The sequence below is a fragment of the Pseudophryne corroboree genome, chromosome 1 (genome assembly GCF_028390025.1).
Source record: "Pseudophryne corroboree isolate aPseCor3 chromosome 1, aPseCor3.hap2, whole genome shotgun sequence".
Taxonomy (NCBI): domain Eukaryota; kingdom Metazoa; phylum Chordata; class Amphibia; order Anura; family Myobatrachidae; genus Pseudophryne; species Pseudophryne corroboree.
The window spans coordinates 711,847,839-711,863,263 of record NC_086444.1 but is presented as its reverse complement, the minus strand read 5'-3'; the positions used below and the strand labels follow the sequence as shown (position 1 = coordinate 711,863,263).

Below are 15,425 nucleotides of genomic sequence, written 5' to 3'. Positions count from 1 at the left end.
CCATAAGATATAGGATATTAATGTAAACATAAGGAAAGCTCACATTGTCATAGAGGGAACCACTAATATCTGCTCCATATATGGGAGACATGAATGTCAAATTCTTCCAGTATTTACGTTCCAAATCATCAAAGTCCTGATGTCGGGGCGTGCAGTACCTAGAGATAACATATAAAAATTACACAAATGCACACAATATGAGGCTAAACTGGACCTTACATTTTTTTAGATTTGTGCGTCATATCAAAAAAAATGAATACCCTTTGCACATTTGGGCAAGAAACCTCTAGAACAAGTAACTGCTAGGTCTTGAAAGGGTAAATGAAGAAAGAGTCTCATGAGTTATTTTTAAACTATCACTTAGTGGTACAAGGCATAACATCTTTACAAGTCACTACTTTAAAATTGGAGAATAATGAAATATACTTAAAACTGGTCAATTTCAAAATTATGGAATAAGATTTATGGCTTATCATTAATATAAAACTGTACAATTAAGTAATAGAAAACAAAAACAGTGGAGTAATTACTATGGGATACAGAACAATTTTTAAGTACACCATTTGTATACAGTATGTCTGAGAAACAGGAGAATTATTGTGTATTCCCTACAAAAACTATATGGCATACAATAAGTGGTTTAGACAATGCTAATAAAACTGTAAAAGTGCAATGAAATTGCAAAAAAAACAACAACAAAAAAACAACAGATCTTAATTGAATAATGGTTTGATTTTTTTCTATCAAAACAACATTAGCAGTAGAGGTCACATCCAGAAAACAACATCTTGTAAAGGTATAATTGGATGACCACCCTGGTGCCTTGCATAAATAGTCAGCACGCGCTTGAGCCCTACATGGCCAAGAGATTGCCACAGCCCTTGTATCCTTATTAGTTCTGGCACCTTGTGCCTGCTCGTCTTGTAAGCCTGAACAATGACATCCTTGAGCAAATCAGACAGGAAGGACATAAAAAGGTGATCTGTCTTTATAAATTCCTTTGTTCTTCAGAGATAAATCAAAATTGACCTAACAAGATACAGGCTACGTAATCTTTCTTCTTTATCATTAATATACTGCAGACAAAGACGATATAAACCTTATTGTATGTGTGTTTGGTGACACATAATAGGAGATTAGGTCACAGCAGCTTGTGTGTGCAGGGGGAAGGTGTGTTTTTGTTTTAATTCAGTCACAGCATATGACATTTGTAGTTAACTATTAGTTGTTTTTTTCATGAGTTTAGTAATGTCTTGTTAACAGAGCTGTACATTGAAACATAAATATAAAACATATATTCGTAACAAATGTATGGTTTTGTACACTATACTTCAGAGCCGAGCATGCATTCTTTTTTCTAAAGACCAGTACACACTAGCCGATCCCCGCAGACGCCGGGACCCAGCGGGATGTCAGCATCAGCAAGTGCGTACACACTTGCAGATGCCGGCAGGGAAGTTTTATAAAAGTATCCCCAAAACCTGGACCGAATCTGCATGGCTGGGATCTCATGTATGAAATTGCAGGGTATTTCTGTGTATCAACAGTAATACAAATATTATATATATATTAAGGACCATGGGGTATAGACTGGCTCCGCAGGAGATATGGGCACTATAAAGAACTTTAGAATGGGTGTGCACTGGCTCCTCCCTCTATGCCCCTCCTCCAGACCTCAGTTAGATCCTGTGCCCAGAGGAGATTGGGTGCATTACAGGGGAGCTCTCCTGAGTTTCTCTGATAAAGAATTTTGTTAGGTTTTTTATTTTCGGGGAGCACTGCTGGCAACAGGGGGACTGAGTAGGGAGAAGCAGAGCTACTTAAGTGATAGGCTCTGCTTCTTAGGCTACTGGACACCATTAGCTCCAGAAGGAGTCGGAACGCAGGTCTCCCCTCGCTGTTCGTCCCGGAGCCGCACCGACCTCCTCCTCGCAGAGCCGGAAGATAGAAGCCGGGTGAGTATAAGAAGAAAAGAAGACTTCAAGGCGGCAGAAGATTTCAGATCTTCACTGAGGTAAGCGCGCAGCGTTAGCTCCCACACAATACACACACTAGCGGGCACTGATGGGTGCAAGGCACAGGGGGGGGCGCCCTGGGCAGCAATAAAACCTCTATATCTGGCATTATTAGGTTGGACACTGCAGAGGCAGTAATTCTTTTAATCCCCCGCCAGTTTTGAGATACTTTGAGCGGGACCGAAGCCCGCCGCTGGAGGGGGTGGAGCTTGGTCCCTCAGCACTAACCAGCGCAATTTTCTCCACAGAGATCTGCAGATAAGCTGGCTCCCCCGGTCTCTCCCCTGCTGAACACAGTAACACAGGGCTGAAAAGAGGAGGGGGGGCACTTGTAAGGCGCAGTGAGTGTATTAACACAGTAATTAATATAAAAGCGCTATTATCTGGGAGTTTATTTTCCAGTGTCAGTTGGCGCTGGGTGTGTGCTGGCATACTCTCTCTGTCTCTCCAAAGGGCCTTATTGGGGAACTGTCTCCTTATAACTATATCCCTGTGTGTGTGGGGGTGTCGGTACGAGTGTGTCGGCATGTCTGATGCGAAAGGCTCAGCTAAGGGGGAGGTGGAGCAGATGATTGTGGTGTCTCCGTCGGCAACGCCGACTCATGATTGGATGGACACGTGGAATGTTTTAAATGCAAATGTGACATTATTACATAAGAGATTGGACAAAGCAGAGTCCAGGGAAAAAGCAGGGAGTCAATCCACGGCTTCGGCTGGGTCACCGGACCCTTCTGGGTCTCAAAAACGTCCCCTATCCCAGATAGCAGACACTGATACCGACACGGACTCTGACTCCAGTGTCGACTACGATGAAGCGAGGTTACACCCAAGGGTGGCAAAAAGTATTCATTATACGATTGTTGCAATAAAAGATGTTTTGCATATCACAGATGACCCCTCGGTCCCTGACACGAGGGTGCGCATGTATAAGGAAAAGAAACCTGAGGTAACCTTTCCCCCATCCCATGAACTTAACGAGTTATTTGAAAAAGCTTGGGAAACTCCAGATAAAAAACTGCAGATTCCCAAGAGGTTTCTTATGGCGTTATCTTTCCCAGCACAGGACAGGGTACGTTGGGAATCCTCACCCAGGGTGGACAAGGCTTTAACACGCCTGTCCAAGAAAGTGGCGCTACCGTCTCCGGACACGGCAGCCCTCAAGGATCCTGCTGATCGCAGACAGGAAACTACTTTAAAGTTTATTTATGCGCATACAGGTGCTTTGCTCAGACCGGCAATAGCATCGGCATGGGTGTGTAGTGTGGTTGCAGCTTGGACAGATACCTCGTCAGCTGACCTTGATACCCTAGATAGGGATACCATTTTATTGACCTTAGGCCACATTAAAGACGCAGTCTTATATATGAGAGACGCTCAAAGAGACGTTGGGCTGCCGGGCTCGAGAGCCAACACCATGGCGATTTCTGCTAGGCGAGCCCTGTGGACCCGCCAATGGACGGGTGATGCAGACTCAAAGAAGCATATGGAGGTTTTGCCATACAAAGGTGAAGTTTTATTTGGGGAAGGTCTTGCGGACCTGGCTGCCACAGCTACCGCGGGTAAATCTACCTTTTTGCCTTCTGTTCCCCAGCAGCAAAAGAAAACTCCACAATATCAGATGCAGTCCTTTCGGTCGCATAAGTCCAGAAGAGGTCGGGGCTCATCTTTCCTCACCAGAGGTAAGGGTAGAGTAAAGAGAGCTTCTGCTCCGGCTAGTTCCCAGGAGCAGAAGTCCTCCCCGGCTTCTACTAAATCCACCGCATGACGCTGGGGCTCCACTGAGGGAGTCCACACCGGTGGGGGCACGTCTTCGACTCTTCAGCCAGGTCTGGGTTCTGTCAGACGTGAATCCTTGGGCGAGGGATATTGTATCCCAAGGCTACAAACTGGAATTCGAGGAGGTGACCCCTCACCGATTTTTCAAGTTGGCCTTGCCATCTTCTTCCCCAGAGAGGGAAGTAGTGTTAGCTGCAATTCAAAAGCTGTATCAACAGCAAGTGATTGTCAAGGTTCCCCTAGTTCAACAGGGGAAAGGGTACTATTCGACCCTGTTCGTGGTCCCGAAGCCGGATGGTTCGGTCAGACCCATTTTAACTCTAAAATCCCTAAACCTGTACTTGAAAAAGTTCAAATTCAAGATGGAATCGCTCTGGGCTGTGATCTCCAGTCTGGAAGGGGGGGATTTTATGGTGTCACTCGACATAAAGGATGCATACCTTCATGTCCCCATATATCCTCCTCATCAGGCGTACCTGAGATTCACTGTACGGGACTGTCATTACCAGTTTCAGACGTTGCCGTTTGGGATTTCCACGGCCCCGAGGATTTTCACCAAGGTGATGGCGGAGATGATGGTGATCCTGCGCAGGCAGGGAGTCACAATTATCCCATACTTGGACGATCTCCTGATAAAAGCAAGATCGAGAGATCAATTGCAGAAGAGCGTGTCGCTCTCCCTGAGAGTACTACAACAACACGGTTGAATTCTCAATCTGCCAAAATCACAATTGATTCCAACGACTCGACTATCATTCCTAGGCATGATTCTGGACACGGAACAGAAGAGGGTTTTTCTCCCGATGGAAAAAGCCCAGGAACTCCAGAACATGGTCAGAGACTTGCTAAAACCAAAGAGAGTGTCTGCTCATCAATGCACTCGAGTTCTGGGGAAAATGGTGGCAGCCTACGAGGCCATCCCCTTCGGCAGGTTTCATGCAAGCACGTTTCAGTGAGACCTCCTGGATAAGTGGTCAGGGTCACATCTACTAATACATCAGAAGATAAGCCTGTCCCCCTGGGCCAGGGTGTTTCTCCTGTGGTGGCTGCAAAGTGCTCACCTTCTAGAGGGTCGCAGGTTCGGCATTCAAGACTGGGTTCTGGTGACCACGGTTGCGAGCCTCCGAGGATGGGGAGCAGTCACACAATGAAGTTTTCAGGGCCTATGGTCAAGCCAGGAGGCTTGTCTACACATCAACGTACTGGAATTGAGGGCCATATACAACGGCCTACGACAAGCGGAGAATCTTCTTCGCGACCTACCGGTTCTGATTCAATCAGACAACGTCACAGCCGTGGCTCATGTAAACCGCCAAGGCGGGACAAGGAGCAGAGTGGCAATGGCGGAAGCCACCAGGATTCTGCGCTGGGCGGAAAATCACGTAAGCGCTCTCTCAGCGGTCTTCATTCCGGGAGTGGACAACTGGGAAGCAGACATCCTCAGCAGACACGATCTCCATCCAGGAGAGTGGGGACTTCATCAAGAAGTTTTTGCAGAGATAACAAGTCTTTGGGGAATTCCTCAAATAGACATGATGGCGTCACGCCTCAACAAGAAGCTTCGGAGGTATTGTGCCAGGTCAAGGGACCCTCAGGCAGTAGCGGTGGACGCCCTGGTGACACCTTGGGTGTTTCAGTCGGTCTATGTGTTCCCCCCTCTTCCTCTCATCTCAAATATATTGAGAATCATAAGACAAAAAAAGAGTGAGAACAATCCTCATTGTTCCAGATTGGCCTCGAAGGGCCTGGTATTCAGATCTTCAGGAGATGCTCACAGAAGATTCATGGCCTCTTCCTCTCAGGGAGGACCTGTTACAACAGGGGCCCTGCGTGTTCCTAGACTTACCGCGGTTACGTTTGACGGCATGGCAGTTGAACACCGAATCCTAGCTGAGAAAGGTATTCCGGAGGAGGTCATCCCTACTCTGATAAAGGCTAGGAAGGAGGTGACGGCAAAACATTATCATTATCACCGTAGTGTTCACTCTAGGAATTTTTTAGGGCAGGGTGCTGATCACGGGTAGGGCACATTTTTCATTCGGGAGGGCACATTTTTCAGTTAGAAGGGCAAAATTAGGTACATACTATAATGCTTGGTCCTCCCAGTGCCACACGATAAAGAATGGGCAGTGCGCGCCAAAGGCGCGCAGCAAAAATTTAGGGGCGTTGTTTTTCGTGGGGGAAGGGGCATGGCCACATAATAGTGGCAATTCACATTACACCACACAATAGTGCAGCTAATACACACTGCACCAGGTAGAACCTCCTATACACACTGCGACAGGTAGAGCACGTTATACATATTGCGCCAGGCAGAGCACATTCTACACTTTGCGACAGGCAGAGCACGTTATACACATTGCGCCAGGTAGAGAGCACTGAGACACACTGCACCAGGTAGAGAGCACTGAGACACACTGCACCAGGTAGAGAGCACCGAGAAACATTGCACCAGGTAGAGAGCACCGAGAAACATTGCACCAGGTAGAGAGCACCGAGTAACATTGCACCAGGTAGAGAGCACGTTATACACATTGCACCAGGTAGAGAGCACTGAGACGCATTGCACCAGGTAGAGAGCACTGAGAAACATTGCACCAGGTAGAGAGCACGTTATACACATTGCACCAGGTAGAGAGCACTGAGAAACATTGCACCAGGTAGAGAGCACTGAGAAACACTGCACCAGGTAGAGAGCACTGAGAAACATTGCACCAGGTAGAGAGCACGTTATACACATTGCACCAGGTAGAGAGCACTGAGACACATTGCACCAGGTAGAGAGCACCGAGACACTGCACCAGGTAGAGAGCACTGAGACACACTGCACCAGGGAGAGAGCACTGGGAGGGAGGGGAGGACGGGCAGATGCAAAGCAGCACTCACCGTTGCAGCGGGTCCAGTCTCTTGATGCTGACGGCGGAGCCCAGGTCGCCGTGGTGAGGGGGAATTTCAAACCATGCCGGAGGACTGGCGGGCGGGAGACACCACAGGCTCGGATTGGCTGCTCCTCCACGCTGCAAGCTGACCCTGTCTCCACCTTCAACTGAGAGCTATCAGCGCGGCAGGGGGAGGAGTAACAGTGCGGCGGGGGGAGAAATGACAGCACACTGGCGCGGGGAAAAGTGACAGCGCTGGCGCGGGGAGAAGGCAGTCCTTTGGTGATTAACAGGGCGGCAGGGCGGGCACAAACGGGCAGGGCGCTTTCTGTCACTCAGAAAAGGGGCAGGGCGCAGCGCCCTGCGAAAAAGCTTAGAGTGAACACTATCACCGTATCTGGAGGAAATCTGTTTCTTGGTGTGAAGCCAAGAATGCTCCTACGGAAGATTTCCATCTGGGCCGTTTTCTCTACTTTCTACAGACAGGAGTGGATATGGGCATAAAATTAGGCTCCATTAAGGTACAGATTTCGGCCCTATCTATTTTCTTTCAGAAGGAATTGGCTTCTCTCCCAGAAGTCCAGACTTTTGTAAAGGGAGTACTGCACATCCAGCCTCCTTTTGTGCCACCAGTGGCACCTTAACGTGGTGTTACGGTTCCTGAAGTCTCACTGGTTTGAACCTCTTCAAACGGTTGAACTGAAATTTCTCACTTGGAAGGTGGTCATGTTGTTGGACTTGGCATCTGCAAGGCGGGTGTCTGAATCGGCGGCCTTGTCTCACAAGAGCCCCTATTTGACCTTCCATGTGGATAGAGCAGAGTTAAGGACTCGTCCTCAATTTTTGCCTAAGGTGGTTTCTTCATTTCATATGAACCAACCTATTGTGGTGCCTGTGGCTACGGGTGACTTGGAGGATTCCAAGTCCCTGGATGTAGTCAGGGTCTTAAAAATCTATGTAGCCAGGACGGCTCGAGTTAGGAAAACAGAAGCACTGTTTGTCCTGTATGCAGCCAACAAAGTTGGCGCTCCTGCTTCGAAGCAGACTATTGTTCGCCGGATCTGTAACACGATTCAGCAGGCTCATTCTACGGCGGGATTGCCGTTAACAAATTCAGTAAAGGCCCATTCCACTAGGAAGGTGGCCTCTTCTTGGGCGGCTGCCCGAAGCATCTCGGCTTTACAGCTTTGCAGAGCAGCTACTTGGTCAGGTTCAAACACTTTTGCAAAGTTCTATAAGTTTGATGCCCTGGCTGATGAGGACCTTGCGTTTGCTCAGTCGGTGCTGCAGAGTCATCCGCACTCTCCCGCCCGGTCTGGAGCTTTGGTATAAACCCCATGGTCCTTACGGAGTCCCCAGCATCCTCTAGGACGTAAGAGAAAATAAGATTTTAAACCTACCGGTAAATCTTTTTCTCCTAGTCCGTAGAGGATGCTGGGGGCCCGTCCCAGTGCGGACGAAATCTGCAAGGCTTCTATATAGTTGTTGCTTACATAAGGGTTATGTTACAGTTGAGATCAGTCTTTAGCTGATACTGTTTTTTTGTTCATACTGTTAACTGGTTGCGTATATTCCAGGTTATACGGTGTGGATGGTGTGGGCTGGTATGAATATTGCCCTTAGATTAACAAAATCCTTTCCTCATATTGTCCATCTCCTCTGGGCACAGTTTCTCTAACTGAGGTCTGGAGGAGGGGCATAGAGGGAGGAGCCAGTGCACACACATTCTAAAGTTCTTTATAGTGCCCATATCTCCTGCGGAGCCCGTCTATACCCCATGGTCCTTACGGAGTCCCCAGCATCCTCTACGGACTAGGAGAAAGATTTACCGGTTGGTTTAAAATCTTATATATATATATATATATATATATACATACATACATACATACACACACACATACATACATACAGTTGTTCTAATAAGTTTACATACCCTGGAGATTTTGGACTGATAACATACACAAAGGTTGACACAAACGGGTTTGAATGGCTACTAAAGGTAACCATCCTCACCTGTGATCTATTTGCTTGTAATCAGTGTGTACGTATAAAAGGTCAATGAGTTTCTGGACTCCTGAAGGAGCCTTGCATCTTTCATCCAGTGCTGCACTGATGTGTCTGGATTCTGAGTCATGGGGAAAGCAAAAGAATTGTCAAAGGATCTGCGGGAAAATGTAATTTAACTGTATAAAGCAGGAAAGGGATATAAAAAGATATCCAAGCAATTGAGAATGCCAATCTGCAGTGTTCAAACTCTAATTAAGAAGTGGAAAATGAGTGATTCTGTGGAAATCAAATCACGTTCAGGTAGACCAACAAAAATTTCAGCCACAACTGCCAGGAAAATTGTTCATGATGCAAAGAAAAATCCGCAAATAACTTCAGCTGAAATACAGGACTCTCTGAAAAAAAGTGGTGTGGTTGTTTCAAGATGCACAATAAGGAGGCATTTGAAGAAAAATGGCCTGCATGGTCGAGTCGCCAGAAGAAAGCCATTACTACGCAAATGCCACAAAGCATCCCGCTTACAATACTCCAAACAGCACAGAGACAAGCCTCAAAACTTCTGGAACAAAGTCATTTGGAGTGATGAGACCAAAATTTAACTTTTTGGCCACAACCATAAACGTTACATTTGGAGAGGAGTCAACAAGGCCTATGATGAAAGGTACACAATTCCTACTGTGAAACACGGAGGTGGATCGCTGATGTTTTGTGGATGTGTGAGCTACAAAGGCACCGGAAACTTGGTCAAAATTGATGGCAAAATGAATGCAGCATGTTATCAGAAAATACTGGAGAAAAATTTGCACTCATCAGCGCGGAAGCTGCGCATGGGATGTACTTGGACGTTCCAACATGACAATGATCCAAAACACAAGGCCAAGTCGACCTGTCATTGGCTACAGCAGAATAAAGTGAAGGTTCTGGAGTGGCCATCTCAGTCTCCTGACTTCAATATCATTGAGCCACTCTGGGGAGATCTCAAACGTGCAGTTCATGCAAGACAGCCCAAGAATTTACAGGAACTTCCCAAAAATTTACAGGAACATCTTGCCTAGAAGAATGGGCCGCTTTACCATCTGAGAAAATAAAGAGCCTCATCCACATCTACCACAAAAGACTTCAAGCTGTCATTGATGTTAAAGGGGGTAATACACGGTATTAAGAACTGGGGTATGTAAACTTTTGATCAGGGTCATTCGGGTAGTTTCTGCTGTTATTATGATTTAAAAAGAGTAAACACAGTTGTCTGACAATAAATGGCTTCACCCAACCACAAACCATGAGTGAAAGAAACGTTTGTGAGTTATCACTGCTAGGGTATGTAAACTTATGAGCACAACTGTATATATACACACACACACAAGCATACCCATGCATACATATACGTAGACTGTATATGTAATAATCAGCACGATAATTACGAGATTTATGGTAAGAACCTACCGTTGTTAAATCTTTCTGCGAGGTACACTGGGCTCCACAAGAAATTACATCGGGGTGTAGAGTAGGATCTTGACCCGAGGCACCAACAGGCTCAAAGCTTTTGACTGTTCCCAAGATGCACAGCGCCGCCTCCTCTATAACCCCGCCTCCATGCCAGGGAGCTCAGTTTCATTAACCAGGCCAATGCAGTAGCAGGTACTAGAGACGACAACCGATTGTAGCCAATTACACCACACACTCACCGCACGAGAGGGTGTCAGCGGCAATGCCAATACCAACCCAAAAAAGCTAAGTGCGTCAGGGTTGGCACCTTGTGGTGCCCAGTGTACCTCGCAGAAAGATTTAACAACGGTAAGTTCTTACCATAAATCTCGTTTTCTGCTGCAGAGAACTCTGGGATCCACAAGGAATTACATCGGGGATGTCCCAAAGCATTTCCTCACGGGAGAGGATGCACTGTAACGGGCACAAGAACCCGGCGTCCAATGGAAGCATCCTGGGAAACGGCAGTATTGAAGGCATAGAACCATATAAACGTGTTCCCTGAGGACCACGTCGCCGCCTTGTACAATTGTTCAAGGGTCGCACCACGGTGGGCCGCCCAAGAAGGTCCAACCAACCGAGTAGAATGGGCTTTGATGGTAGCAGGAACCGGACGACCAGCCTGTACATAAGCATGTGCAATCACCATTCTAATCCATCTGGCCAGGGTCTGCTTGGAAGCAGGCCAGCCACGTTTGTGAAAACCAAACAACACAAAAAGAGAATTGGATTTCCTAATGGAGGAAGTTCTCTTCACATAGATACGGAGAGCCTGTACCAAATCCAAAGAACGCTCTTTGGAAGACAACTCAGGAGAATTAAAGGCCGGAACCACAATCTCCTGGTTAAGGTGGAAGGAAGACACCACCTTGCGTAAATAACCTGGGCATGTTCGAAGCACCGCCCGGTCACGGTGAAAAATCAAATAGGTAGACTTATAGAATAAGGCACCCAAGTCCGAGACCCTTCTAGCTGAAGCAATAGCCAGCAAGAACAGCACCTTAAGGGAAATCCACTTAAGGTCAGCAGAGGTAAGAGGCTCAAACGGAGACTCTTGCAAGGCCTCCAAAACCACAGACAGATCCCAAGGGGCCACAGGTGGCACATAAGGAGGCTGAGCCCTCAATACACCCTGAGTGAATGTATGGACATCAGGTAGGGTAGCAATCTTTCTCTGAAACCAAACCGACAAGGCAGAGATGTGAACCTTGAGGGAGGCCAGACGCAGGCCCAAGTCCAGGCCTTGTTGTAGAAAGGCCAAAAGTTTGGCCGTACTAAACTTGAAAACGTCATGATTGTGAGACGCATACCAAGTAAAGTAAGCATTCCAGACCCTATGGTAAATCCGAGTAGAAGCCGGCTTACAGGCCTTCAACATAATTTGAACGACTGCCTCAGAAAAACACTTGGCCCTCAGGACGGAAGCCTCAAGGGCCATGCTGTCAAAGCCAGCCGGGCCAAATCCTGGTAAACACACGGACCTTGAACGAGGAGGTCTGGTCGTTGTGGAAGTAGAAGGACACGATCCAACGAGAGGCCCTGTAGATCGGAGAACCAGTGCCGTCTGGGCCACGCTGTAGCGAGTAGAAGAAGGTTTCCTCCTTCTTGCTTGAACTGCCGTATTACTCTGGGCAGGAGTGACACCGGAGGGAACACATACGGTAGCCGAAAGTTCCACGGAATTGACAGAGCATCCACGAACGCTGCATGAGGATCCCTTGTCCTTGCTCCAAAGACCGGAACCTTGTGATTGTGTCGAGACGCCATCAGGTCCACATTTGGGAGGCCCCACATGTCCACGAGAAGTTGAAACATCTTCTGGATGTAGGCTCCATTCTCCGGCGTGCATGTCCTGATGACGGAGATAGTCCACCTCCCAGGTCAGAACGCTCGGAATGAACACTGCTGATATGGCCGGCAGATGGCATTCTGCCCACTGAAGAATCCTTGATACTTCCTTCATTGCCATGCGGCTTCGAGTGCCGCCCTGATGATTGATATACGCCACCGTGGTGGCGTTGTCCGATTGTATTTGAACAGGTCTGTTCTGTATGAGATGCTGGGCCATTGCCAACGCATTGAACACTGCCCGCAGTTCCAGAATGTTTATCGGGAGTAGTGACTCCTCCTGGGTCCACCAACCCCGAAGAGTGTGTTGCTTCAACACCGCTCCCCAACCTCTCAGACTGGCATCCGTCGTCAGCAGGACCCAGTTGGATATCCAGAAGGGACGACCCCTGCTCAATTGTTGGTCCTGCAGCCACCAGCTCAGTGACAGGCAGACCTCCGGAGATAGGGAGATCATGTGAGATCTGATCCGTTAAGGCAGGTCGTCCCACTTGGACAGAATCAACTTCTGTAGAGGGAAAGAATGGAATTGAGCACACTCCACCATGTCGAAAGCAGACACCATGAGACCTAACACTTGCACGCCGAATGGATAGACACTTGCGGACGGGATAGGAAGTATCGGATCTTGTCCTGAAGTTTCAGGACTTTCTCCTGAGACAAGAACAACCGCTGGTTGTGAGTGTCCAACAACGCTCCCAGGCGTACCATGCTCCGAGCCGGAACCAGGGAGGATTTCTTCTAGTTGATCAGCCACCCGTGGGCTGCCATGCACTGGACCGTCAGATCGAGACACAGGAGAATTTCTGGGGAACTCGCCAGGAACAAAAAATCATCTAGGTATGGTAGTATCCTGACACCTTGACGGCGCAGTGTAGCCGTCATGACTTTGGTGAAAACTCGCAGAGCCGTTGTCAAACCAAAGGGTAACGCCCGAAATTGGTAATGAAGGTTGTCCACCGCAAACCGCAGGTACTGCTGATGAGAAACCGCAATAGGAATATGTAGGTAGGCATCCTGTATGTCCAGGGAGACCATATAGTCCCCAGGCTCCATGGCCAGAGCAATAGAGCGCAGCGTTTCCATACGGAACTTGAAGATCCGCACATGCTTGTTCAAGGACTTCAGATTGAGAATGGGCCGCGAGGACCCGTTCGGTTTTGGGACTAGAAACAGCGGTGAATAGAACCCTATGCCCCCCTGAGTCAGAGGCACCTGTACCACCACTACTGTGGACAGGAGGGAATGTACCACAGAGTGCAATGTGTATGCTTTTGCCGGATCCAGAGGCACATCTGTGGGGCAAAATCGATGAGGGGGACGATTCTTGAAGGGTATGGCGTAACCTCGAGCAACGACTTCCCTCACCCAGATATCTGAAGTGGTCTTTAACCATTCCTGGGTAAAACCTAGAAGTCGGCCCCCACCCTGGGATCCCCCAGAGGGAGGCCCGCCCCGTCATGCGGCAGGCTTGTCCGTTTTGGAAGCTGGCTTATGGGCGGCCCAGGCACGCTTCTGTCTGGGCTTGGCAGGCCTGGAAGCACGAGTTTGCTTTGGGTACGCCTGACCTTTTGCTTTACCTGGAGTAGGAAAGGGCAGAGGGAAAGTACTTTTAGCCTTCTGTGTTGAAGGAGCCGTACTAGGTAGGCAAGCTGTTTTAGCCGTAGCCAGATCTGACACAATCTTATTGAGGTCTTCTCCAAAGAGAATATCTCCCTTGAAAGGAGGCACCTCCAGGGTTTTCTTGGAATCCAAATCCACCGACCAGGATCTCAACCAAAGGATACGTAAAGGGACAGAGAAGCCGTGGCAATATAGGAGAGACCTTGTTGAGCATGCTCAGATGCATCGGAGGGCAGCTCCGTCTCGAGCTCCTGAGCCCACGCCTCAACAGCTTCAGCAGCCCAAATCGCTGCAATAGTTGGCCTTTGCACAACCCCCGAAAGGGTATAAATTGCTTTTAAACAGCCCTCCACACGAAGATCCGTTGGTTCCTTCAGAGAGGTGATGGTAGTTACTGGCAGAGCAGAGGAAACAACCATACGCGCCACATGAGAATCTACAGGCGGAGGAGTTTCCCAATTTTTACACACCTGCGCAGAGAGAGCATAGCGAGCCAACAGTCTCTTATTCGGTGTAAATTTAGTTCCCGGATTTTCCCATGATTCCTGACGTATGTCAATCAGGTGTTTAGAATAGGGTAAAACTTGTTTAACCACCTTCTTATGCTTAAACCTATCCGGTTTCTTAGAGATGGTTTCAGGCTCAGAATCGTCGCACTTGAAGAATGAGCCGTATCGCCTCAATCAAATTCGAGACTTTCCCATCTGAAACATCAGCGTCAGTGTCAGCGGGGTCAGTATATGCACCTTCCTCCTCAGAAGACGTGTCAGTCAAAACCGTGGGTTGGGAGGAGGTAATCGACCTTCTAGAAGACGACTTAGTCTTATGTGGGCGAGAGTGACCCTTAGATTTAGGCATGGATCGGTTCAAATGCTGTAACTGAGTGGAAAGCTGATCCGCCCATGGCGGGTTCACAGCGGGGACCATAAACTGTGTGTCACAGGTGGTCCCACAGAGGGCGCCAATTTAGTTACAAGCGTGTTTAACAATGTGGTCCGACCTGCTCCCCCTGCTGGCATCCCCACCGGGTGTGTGGGTAGTAAAGATAAAGCGGGGGGAATTTGGTACAACATCCCCCTTGACCTGTGCCCATAATATAAACCCTGTTGGGTAGTTTAACAACAGCCCAGTAATCCGTGTCCACGCCAGCAAGCGCGGCCCGCCTCCTACGGCCGCGCTGGATCGCGGTAAAGTGCGGACACAGAAGCCACTTACCTCCCCCTTTGTCTGCGGCCCCGCGATCCGGGAGACGGCGGCATGTGTGTGACTCACATTAGGATGGAAGAAGCCGGCGCCTCCACTGTAGTGACCCGGCAACCGCGGCGCGGGAGTATACAGCGCCGCTGGGGGTGATGGAGCTGCACTCAGGAAAATCTATCAGACTGTGCCTGCAACAGCCCTGGAAGTCTTCTTTACATTTCCTCTGTTTTCAGTCTGTAAAACGAAGCTCTGAAAAGGCTGCTTAGGGCAGCCTCCTGTTAAGTGCCTGCATACTGCAAGGCACCAACTTACAAACTGAGCTCACTGGCATGGAGGCAGGGTTATAGAGGAGGCAGCGCTGTGCATCTTGGAAATAGTCTAAAGCTTTGCACCTGTTGGTGCCTCGGATCAAGATCCTACTCTACACCCCAATGTAATTCCTTGTGAAGCCCAGTGTACCCCACAGCAGAAAATAAGATTTTACTCAACGGTAAATCTATTTCTCGTAGTCCGTAGTGGATGCTGGGAACTCCGTAAGGACCATGGGGAATAGCGGCTCCGCAGGAGACTGGGCACAACTAAAGAAAGCTTT

At 48.5% G+C, this 15,425-nt stretch overlaps 1 protein-coding gene across 7 annotated transcripts in view; it reads right to left on the bottom strand.

Annotated features, from left to right (window-relative positions):
* KDM4B (lysine demethylase 4B) overlaps nucleotides 1–15,425 on the bottom strand; it is a 381,078-nt gene that overhangs the window by 192,562 nt on the left and 173,091 nt on the right. For all 7 annotated transcript variants that reach the window (XM_063915024.1, XM_063915015.1, XM_063915040.1 and 4 more), the window contains one exon: nucleotides 44–158. In XM_063915024.1, coding sequence (XP_063771094.1) covers nucleotides 44–158 — 115 coding nt within the window. The remainder of the gene's footprint in view (nucleotides 1–43; nucleotides 159–15,425) is intronic.